The 9,823-nt window shown below is 67.5% G+C and overlaps 1 protein-coding gene across 3 annotated transcripts; it reads left to right on the top strand.

Moving 5' to 3' along the window:
* Positions 1 to 1,525: 1,525 nt before the first annotated feature.
* On the top strand, positions 1,526 to 8,336 carry LOC142005726 (thyroid receptor-interacting protein 6-like). 3 transcript variants are annotated; one of them, XM_074983077.1, is made up of 9 exons: positions 1,526 to 1,579; positions 2,310 to 2,371; positions 2,747 to 2,866; positions 3,711 to 4,217; positions 4,990 to 5,080; positions 5,167 to 5,336; positions 6,227 to 6,405; positions 6,487 to 6,607; positions 7,443 to 8,333. In XM_074983077.1, the coding sequence occupies exons 2-9, from the start codon at positions 2,366 to 2,368 to the stop codon at positions 7,572 to 7,574; spliced, it is 1,326 nt and encodes a 441-aa protein (XP_074839178.1). In that variant the 5' UTR covers positions 1,526 to 1,579; positions 2,310 to 2,365; the 3' UTR covers positions 7,575 to 8,333. The 3 variants fall into 3 exon arrangements, with proteins under 3 accessions (XP_074839178.1, XP_074839175.1, XP_074839177.1); XM_074983074.1 differs by lacking the exon at positions 1,526 to 1,579 and adding an exon at positions 2,034 to 2,190 and having other exon boundaries at positions 7,443 to 8,335; XM_074983076.1 differs by lacking the exons at positions 1,526 to 1,579; positions 2,747 to 2,866 and adding an exon at positions 2,034 to 2,190 and having other exon boundaries at positions 7,443 to 8,336.
* Positions 8,337 to 9,823: the final 1,487 nt, after the last annotated feature.

The following is a 9,823-nucleotide window of genomic DNA, read 5'->3' as shown; positions in this document are numbered from 1 at the left end:
GGCCGCCCCACCCCAGAGCTGGGCGCATCGCGGGGCTGGACCGGGGCTCCCTGGTTACTAAGCCCATTGTGGGGCTGTAACAAACGCAGGAAGGGCCTTTGGGGGGTGCTTCAGGCTGTGACATCATTCACTGGGGGGGCCAGGCTAACGAGGTTCCTTCTCCACCGCCTTCCCTCCCCCTGCTCCGACCACCAGCCCCCACTGCTGGGGAGAGAACCCAGGAGTCCTGGCTCCCACCCCTGCTCTAACCACCAGCCCCCACTGCCCTCCCAGCGCCAGGGAGAGAACCCAGGAGTCCTGGCTCCCACCCCCTGCTCTAACCACCAGCCCCCACTGCCCTCCCAGCGCCGGGGAGAGAACCCAGGAGTCCTGGCTCCCACCCCCTGCTCCAACCACCAGCCCCCACTGCCCTCCCAGCGCCGGGGAGAGAACCCAGGAGTCCTGGCTCCCAACCCCCTGCTCTAACCACCAGCCCCCACTGCCCTCCCAGCGCCGGGGAGAGAACCCAGGAGTCCTGGCTCCCACCCCCTGCTCTAACCACCAGCCCCCACTGCCCTCCCAGCACCGGGGAGAGAACCCAGGAGTCCTGGCTCCCACCCCCTGCTCCAACCACCAGCCCCCACTGCCCTCCCAGCGCCGGGGAGAGAACCCAGGAGTCCTGGCTCCCACCCCTGCTCTAACCACCAGCCCCCACTGCCCTCCCAGCACCGGGGAGAGAACCCAGGAGTCCTGGCTCCCACCCCTGCTCTAACCACCAGCCCCCACTGCCCTCCCAGCGCTGGGGAGAGAACCCAGGAGTCCTGGCTCCCACCCCTGCTCTAACCACCAGCCCCCACTGCCCTCCCAGCGCCAGGGAGAGAACCCAGGAGTCCTGGCTTCCACCCCCCGCTCTAACCACCAGCCCCCACTGCCCTCCCAGCGCTGGGGAGAGAACCCAGGAGTCCTGGCTCCCACCCCTGCTCTAACCACCAGCCCCCACTGCCCTCCCAGCGCCGGGGAGAGAACCCAGGAGTCCTGGCTCCCACCCCCTGCTCTAACCACCAGCCCCCACTGCCCTCCCAGCGCCGGGGAGAGAACCCAGGAGTCCTGGCTCCCGGCCCCCTGCTCTAACCACCAGCCCTCACTGCCCTCCCAGCGCCGGGGAGAGAACCCAGGAGTCCTGGCTCCCACCCCCCGCTCTAACCACCAGCCCCCACTGCCCTCCCAGCGCCGGGGAGAGAACCCAGGAGTCCTGGCTCCCACCCCTGCTCTAACCACCAGCCCCCACTGCCCTCCCAGCGCCGGGGAGAGAACCCAGGAGTCCTGGCTTCCACCCCCCGCTCTAACCACCAGCCCCCACTGCCTTCCCAGCGCTGGGGAGAGAACCCAGGAGTCCTGGCTCCCGGCCCTCCCCCCACCTGCCCTTCCCCCCACCATCCCAGCCAGGGTGGGTCTCTGCTGCCCCTCCCACCGGAAGTGGTAGGAATTCCCAGCCCCACGTGACGCCCCTCTGGAATGCGGTGACGTCACCCAGGGGGTCCATTAAGAAAGTTTGGGGCCAGGGTGTAACTTTTCGGAGCCGGAGCTGCGGGACCCGCCGGTACGTAGCGGGTCCCCCCAGGGCCTGGAGATACCCCCCAGGGCAGCCAGCGGGGAGGGGGAGAGGAGGGGACTGGGGTGACCCCCAAGTAGGTGGGGGGGGTCCCCCAGCCGCAGGCCAGAGATTCTGGGCTGCCCCTCCCCTCTCAGAGCTGAGGAGAGAACCCAGGAGTCCGGGCTCCCAGCCCCTCTGCTCTAACCCCCAGCCCCCACTGCCTTCCCAGAGGCAGGGAGGGAACCCAGGAGTCCGGGCTCTGAGCCCCCCTGCTCTAACCCCCAGCCCCCACTGCCCTCCCAGCGCTGGGGAGAGAACCCAGGAGTCCTGGCTCCTAGCCCCTGCTCTAACCACCAGCCCCCACTGCCCTCCCAGCGCTGGGGAGAGAACCCAGGAGTCCTGGCTCCCAGCCCCTGCCCCCCCTCCCCCGCTCTCTGACCTCTCTGTTCCCCTCCTGCAGGTCCCCGCGATGTCGGGCCCTACCTGGCTCCCCCCCCAGCAGCCGAGTTCTCCCGCTCTCTGCAACCCCCCGAAGAAATACCCCCTGGACCCCACATGCCTCCGGGAGCAGAATGGGGCTGGCCAGAGTGAATCAGGCCACCCTCCAGCCGGCCCGGGTAAATACCACCCCATCCCCCCCCCAGGGCCTCAGGGGTGTGACCGGTGTTGGGGGGTGGAGGGGACAGGCTATGGGGAGGGGGGACCTGGGGGTCTGACCCCTCCTTCTCCCCTCCAGGCAACCTCCCCTCCCGGTCTCACGATCCCAGGGACCCCTTTGGACGCGGGTATCCCATGCAGGTAGGAGGGGGCTTGAGGGGTGGGCTGGGACTTGGGGTCCCTCTTAAGGTGGGTTTTGGGGGGACGCGTGTGAATTTCCTTTTTATGTCTCTTAATTTCATTTGTATCCCCAAAGCCCTGGGCTCCCCCCAACCTTTCCCAGCCCTTGGGGATTTGGGGGGGGAGGGGGAGGAAGCCCTCGCCTTTGGGGGGCCCATGCAATATTCCCGTAAATCTTCCTGACCCCTGATCATCTGCCCTGGAGCATGACGGTGACCTACCATTAGATCAGCCGCTGGATGGGGCGACTCCAGCACGCAGGCCCGTCCTGTGCCCCACAGCCCCCACTTTCTCCACACCCTAATCCCCGGTCCCCCCTGGTTTGTGTTTGCTTAGGGGTCTGCCCTACAGTCGGGTGCCCACCGCCCCTCCAGCATTGACGCCCAGATAGACTCGCTCACCAGTATGTTGGCCGATATTGAGAGCGCCGGGCCCCAACGCCGGGGGGACAGGCAGGTAAACAGCCACCCCAGGAGGATTTGGGGGTGATGTGTGCATGGGGGGGGGTGCATTCATTGGCACAGCCAATGAGATTTCAGATCCCTGGATCACGCCCTTCCGAGGACCTCTTTGCTCTTCCCATGTTGACCTCCTGGCAAATCCAGCATCCGATATCTCAGGAACCGCTGGAAGCAGACTCCTGCAACTGAGACCGTTGGAAAGCCGAGAAGTTGGGCTTTCCGATGGTATCACCTGCCCATTTCTCTCTCCTCTGGTTCCCTTGGGATCTACCACCAAAAACCACCTTCCTTCCAGCACTTCAAAGTCGGGGACGTCAACGTATCGATGGGATGTCTTGGTGGACCTATTTTATGGCCTGATATCTCCCGAGCTGCCGGGTGTAGAAACAAATGCTACGGACCGTTGGAAAGCTGAGATTTGTAGCTTTCCAACGGGGTGTGACACTTGTCTTCCGCCTGGAAGGTTTGCGTGATGTTGATGGTTTCCTGGCAACCATCGTTGGCCGAGCAAGAGTGCACCACAACCCACCGTCGGCCGAGGGAAGGGTTGCCCGGAACCCACCGTCGGCCGAGGGAAGGGTTGCCCGGAACCCACCGTCGGCCGAGGGAAGGGTTGCCCGGAACCCACCGTCGGCCGAGGAAGAGTGGACCACTCAATGCTTGCAGAGCTGGGTTTCTGGGGGGATGACGGCTCTTTGGTGAATCGAGGGTGGGGATGGGGAACGTTTTGGGGTGAGGTGGATTTGTCAGCTGGGGGGGTGACCACTGGGGGTTCCCCAGACCCACCCACCTGCCTCTGTAAGCCGCCTCTCTTGTTTGTCTCATCTTTTCTTCTCCAGAACTTTGACTCCATCCCGTATCCATCAGCCACCGGCCCCCACAAGCCTGGCTCCTTCGCCCCCAAGAACGTCGCCTCGGCGGCTTTCTCCGGCCCGGCTCCCCCGTACGGGGCTGCTCACGCCCGCTCCCCGGCCGGGCCGAGGACCTACCCGCAGCCGACGCCCGCGTCCTACACCACTACCTCCGCGGCGGCCGGCCCGGCTTTGAACGTGCAGGTCAAAGTTGCCCAGCCGGTCTTCGGCTATGGCCAGTCGAGATGCCGAGTGGAGCACGCCTATGGCCCCCCGTCACCAGGCCGCAGGGCCCAGCGGGGCATGGACCCCGGCAGCCGGGGGACGGAGGGCTGGTATCTGGAACCGGGAGGTTATGGCCAGAGACTGAGAGAAGGGGAGGCCTATGGGTCCAAGCCCGGGGAGGCCCACGTGGGTGCGTACCAGACGCCGGGAAAGGAAGAGGCGTCCATTCCGGCAAGGGCACCTGCCGGGGGTGGAGGATACCAGCACCAGGTACTGGGAGAGCGAAGGGACACCTGGGTCCTTGGGGAGGGCAGTGGGGGCTGGTGGTCAGAGCAGGGAGGGAGCCAGGACTCCTGGGTTCTCTCCCCGGCGCTGGGAGGGCAGTGGGGGCTGGTGGTTAGAGCAGGGGGTGGGAGCCAGGACTCCTGGGTTCTCTCCCCGGTGCTGGGAGGGCAGTGGAGGCTGGTGGTTAGAGCAGGGAGGGAGCCAGGACTCCTGGGTTCTCTCCCCGGCGCTGGGAGGGCAGTGGGGGCTGGTGGTTAGAGCAGGGGGGTGGGAGCCAGGACTCCTGGGTTCTCTCCCCAGCGCTGGGAGGGCAGTGGGGGCTGGTGGTTAGAGCAGGGGGTGGGAGCCAGGACTCCTGGGTTCTCTCCCCGACGCTGGGAGGGCAGTGGGGGCTGGTGGTTAGAGCAGGGGGCGGGAGCCAGGACTCCTGGGTTCTCTCCCCGGCGATGGGAGGGCAGTGGGGGCTGGTGGTTAGAGCAGGGGGTGGGAGCCAGGACTCCTGGGTTCTCTCCCCGGCGCTGGGAGGGCAGTGGGGGCTGGTGGTTAGAGCAGGGGGTGGGAGCCAGGACTCCTGGGTTCTCTCCCCGGCGCTGGGAGGGCAGTGGGGGCTGGTGGTTAGAGCAGGGGGGTGGGAGCCAGGACTCCTGGGTTCTCTCCCCGGCGCTGGGAGGGCAGTGGGGGCTGGTGGGTAGAGCTGGGGGAGGCGGGGAGCCCGGACTCCTGGGTTCTCCCCCGCCCCAGCTGAGCTCTCCCCCAGACCCCGCCACGCCGGCCGGAGGAGGAGCTGGACAGGCTGACCCAGAAGCTGGTGCATGACATGAACCACCCGCCGGCGGGGGAGTACTTCGGTGAGTGGGGTGGGGGGGGCAGGAAGCGCGGTGGGGGGGGCGGGAGGGGGGCGGTGACCCCATGTGACCTCTCTCCCCCTCCCCAGGGCGCTGCGCCCGCTGTGGGGAGAACGTGGTGGGGGACGGGACCGGCTGCGTGGCCATGGATCAGATCTTCCACACCCAGTGCTTCACCTGCGTTACCTGCCAGGCCCAGCTGCGGGGCCAACCCTTCTACGCCATGGAACGGCGGGCCTACTGCGAGGCCTGCTACGTGGTGAGCGCCCGGACGCCTGGGTTCCCCCCGCCGCTGGGAGGGCAGCGGGGGCTGGTGGGTAGAGCAGGGGGTGGGAGCCAGGACTCCTGGGTTCTCTCCCTGGCACTGGGAGGGCAGTGGGGGCTGGTGGGTAGAGCAGGGGCTGGGAGCCAGGACTCCTGGGTTCTCTCCCCCGCACTGGGAGGGCAGTGGGGGCTGGTGGGTAGAGCAGGGGCTGGGAGCCAGGACTCCTGGGTTCTCTCCCCCGCGCTGGGAGGGCAGTGGGGGCTGGTGGTTAGAGCAGGGGCTGGGAGCCAGGACTCCTGGGTTCTCTCCCTGGCGCTGGGAGGGCAGTGGGGGCTGGTGGTTAGCGCAGGGGCCGGGAGCCAGGACTCCTGGGTTCTCTCCCCGGCGCTGGGAGGGCAGTGGGGGCTGGTGGTTAGAGCAGGGGGTGGGAGCCAGGACTCCTGGGTTCTCTCCCCAGCACTGGGAGGGCAGTGGGGGCTGGTGGTTAGAGCAGGGGCTGGGAGCCAGGACTCCTGGGTTCTCTCCCCGGCGCTGGGAGGGCAGTGGGGGCTGGTGGTTAGAGCAGGGGCTGGGAGCCAGGACTCCTGGGTTCTCTCCCCGGCGCTGGGAGGGCAGTGGGGGCTGGTGGTTAGAGCAGGGGCTGGGAGCCAGGACTCCTGGGTTCTCTCCCCGGCGCTGGGAGGGCAGTGGGGGCTGGTGGTTAGAGCAGGGGGTGGGAGCCAGGACTCCTGGGTTCTCTCCCCAGCACTGGGAGGGCAGTGGGGGCTGGTGGTTAGAGCAGGGGGCCAGGAGCCAGGACTCCTGGGTTCTCTCCCCAGCTCTGGGTGTTCCGTGGGGGCTGCTCACCCCCCTCCCCCCCCGCCACCCCTTCTACCCCCCGCCAGGGGACTCTGGAGAAATGCTCCACCTGCTCCAAGGCCATCCTGGACCGGATCCTGCGGGCGATGGGTAAAGCCTTCCACCCCCAGTGTTTCACCTGCGTCGTCTGCCACCAGTGCCTGGACGGGGTCCCCTTCACCGTGGATGCCACCAGCCAGGTCCACTGCATCGAAGATTTCCACCGGTACGGCCCTGCCCGGCCCTGCCCCTGGCCCCCCACCCCAGCTCCCAGCCCCTGACCCGGCCCGGCCCTCTGCCCCCGCAGGAAGTTCGCCCCCCGCTGCTCGGTGTGCGAGAACCCCATCATGCCTGAACCGGGCCAGGAGGAGACGGTCCGGATCGTGGCCCTGGATCGGAGCTTCCACATCGGCTGCTACAAGTGTGAGGTGGGGGCGGGAGGCCAGCCCGGATGCCTGGGTTCTCGCCCTGGGGAAGGAGGGGGTTAGAGCAGGGGCTAGGAGCCAGGACTCCTGGGTTCTCTCCCCGGCGCTGGGAGGGCAGTGGGGGCTGGTGGTTAGAGCGGGGGGCCGGGAGCCAGGACTCCTGGGTTCTCTCCCTGGCGCTGGGAGGGCAGTGGGGGCTGGTGGTTAGAGCAGGGGGCGGGAGCCAGGACTCCTGGGTTCTCTCCCCGGCGCTGGGAGGGCAGTGGGGGCTGGTGGTTAGAGCAGGGGGCGGGAGCCAGGACTCCCGGGTTCTCTCCCCGGCGCTGGGAGGGCAGTGGGGGCTGGTGGTTAGAGCAGGGGGCCGGGAGCCAGGACTCCTGGGTTCTCTCCCTGATGCTGGGAGGGCAGTGGGGGCTGGTGGTTAGAGCAGTGGTTGGAGCCAGGACTCCTGGGTTCTCTTCCTGGTGCTGGGAGGGCAGTGGGGGCTGGTGGTTAGAGCAGGGGTTGGAGCCAGGACTCCTGGGTTCTTTCCCCAGTGCTGGGAGGGCAGTGGGGGCTGGTGGGTAGAGCAGGGGGTGGGAGCCAGGACTCCTGGGTTCTCTCTCTGGCGCTGGGAGGGCAGTGGGGGCTGGTGGGTAGAGCAGGGGCTGGGAGCCAGGACTCCTGGGTTCTCTCCCCGGTGCTGGGAGGGCAGTGGGGGCTGGTGGTTAGAGCAGTGGTTGGAGCCAGGACTCCTGGGTTCTCTCTCTGGCGCTGGGAGGGCAGTGGGGGCTGGTGGGTAGAGCAGGGGCTGGGAGCCCGGACTCCTGGGTTCTTTCCTCACCCCCTTTCGCCGCAGGAGTGCGGGCTGCTGCTGTCGTCGGAGGGCGAGGGCCGGGGCTGCTACCCCCTGGACGGGCACATTCTCTGTAAGTCCTGCAGCGCCCGGCACATCCAGGACCTCTCTGCCAAGATCACCACCGACTGCTGAACGCCTGGGGGCCCCCCACTGCGTGGCGGCATCCAGGCACTTTGGGGGCCACCCCTGAATTCCCCTGGCCTCCGGCTCTGGTTCTCTGCCCCACGGCTGTTCGGGGGATCCCCCTGCTGCTGGGCTGGCCCCCCCGTTTCTTGACCCCCCCCCCAGGCTGAGCTTGGGGGTGAAGGGTGCAGTTGGCACCTGTGTTATAGGAGAGGGGCAGGTTCCCTGGAGACGCCCTCCCTTCCTCCCAGGCCCCGCCTCCAGCTGCCTGGCCCCGCCTCCAACTCCCGAGCCACACCCACCTCCAGCTAGCTGGCCCCGCCTCCAGCTGCCTAGCCACACCCACCTCCAGCATCCTGGCCCCGCCTCCAGCTGTGTAGCCCCACCCCCAACTAGCTAGCCCCTCCTCCAAGAGCCAGGCCCTGCCCCCAGCTATCTGGCCCCGCCCCCTGCGGGGGTGGCAGCAGGGCTGGGTCCATTCTGCTTTGCTACCCCCCAGCTGTGCCCAGGGTTTGGGGTACCAAAGGGGGGACACATACCTCATGGTGGGGTGGAGTGAATCCTTCCCCCCTGCCCCCAGCCTCGGGGTGTGTCTGGTGATGGGGGGGTGGGGGAGGTCACAGCTGGTCTCCGGGGTAGCTTGCACTGGGGGGCCTGCCCCTCCAGGGGTTCACAGCCCAGGGGATCCAGGATTTGGGGGTCGCACAGGGGCTGCCCCTCCCCTGGAGGAGCGCTGATTGCGGCCCACTAGTGGGGGGGGGGTCCCCTAAGAGCCTGAGCTGGTCTCGGCGGGGGGGGGGGCTGGGTGGGGGCCATATGATGTTACACCATTAACCAACCCCCCTGCCCCAAAGAGGTGTGAGCAGGGGCGCCAGGACTCCTGGGTTCTCTCCCCGGCACTGCAAGGGCAGTGGGGGCTGGTGGGTAGAGCAGGGGGGTGGGCGCCAGGACTCCTGGGTTCTCTCCCCAGCGCTGGGAGGGCAGTGGGGGCTGGTGGTTAGAGCAGGGGCGCCAGGACTCCTGGGTTCTCTCCCCGGCGCTGGGAGGGCAGTGGGGGCTGGTGGTTAGAGCAGGGGCTGGGAGCCCGGACTCCTGGGTTCTCTCCCCGGCGCTGGGAGGGCAGTGGGGGCTGGTGGTCAGAGCAGGGGCTGGGAGCCCGGACTCCTGGGTTCTCTCCCCAGTGCTGTGGGGGCTGGTGGTTAGAGTGGGGCGGGGGAAAGGGACAGCCAGGACGCCTGGGTTCCCGTGCTGACGCGGGGAGGGGGTTCCTGTATCACCATTAACTGTTTCTATTCCACACCTTTGTAACCCCCCCCTCAGCTTTCCAGGGGAGTTGGATTAAACTTTTGTTATTTCACTCTTGGCAAAAAAACAGCCCTTTGTCCTGCCTTCCTTTGTGCAGTGCTGATACTGGGGCACCTGTCGTCGGTCGGGGAGGGGCTGGTGGTTGGAGCAGGGGCCGGGAGCCAGGACTCCTGGGTTCTCTCCCCGGCGCTGTGGGGGCTGGTGGTCAGAGCAGGGAGTGGGAGCCCGGACTCCTGGGTTCTCTGCCCGGTGCTGGGAGGGCAGTGGGGGCTGGTGGTTAGAGCAGGGGTGGGAGCCAGGACTCCTGGGTTCTGTCCCCGGCGCTGGGAGGGCAGTGGGGGCTGGTGGTCAGAGCAGGGGGCCAGGACTCCTGGGTTCTCTCCCCAGTGCTGGGAGGGCAGGGGGGGCTGGTAGGTAGAGCCTCTGAGGTCCAACTTCTGCCGGAGTCTCCAGCAACCCAGGGTGACCAGCAGGTTCTGGTGTCTCAGGTCCGGTTTCCCCGGGGGAGCTGGTGGGACCCAGCCTGAGCCCCACCATAGCGTCGGCCCTTGGAGTGCAACAGCCCCTCAACATGGGCAAATCCCCCCGAATTTGTCCCCTGGGCTCTATGACAACAGCGTCCTCATCCCTCATCCATCTCTGACACCCCCCTCTTGCGGGGAAGGGGTCAGGCCCTGTCCGGGGGCCATGCACCTTTGGCTTCCCTTATCAATGTTCTCCCCTTCTCTGCTTGCGATTTCCAGCCGTTACTCACCCCCAGTGCCTTACCGGCCCCCCCTCCCAGGATGTGGGGCAGGTTTGGGGGTGGATTTCCCAGCCCCCCAGTTTTTTTCCCAGGGCGGTAGTTCGTTGTGGCTGGGGGCGGGGGCGCTCTCCATCGGGCTTGGGTGCTTTCCCGGGCGGGGACGTGAACTCACCTGCGTGTGCCGGCCCGGTGTCACCCCCTGTCGCCG

Source organism: Carettochelys insculpta, chromosome 34, assembly GCF_033958435.1.
Source record: "Carettochelys insculpta isolate YL-2023 chromosome 34, ASM3395843v1, whole genome shotgun sequence".
Taxonomy (NCBI): Eukaryota; Metazoa; Chordata; order Testudines; family Carettochelyidae; genus Carettochelys; species Carettochelys insculpta.
Note: the sequence above shows the minus strand (reverse complement) of the source record. Positions and strands in the feature narration are given on the sequence as shown.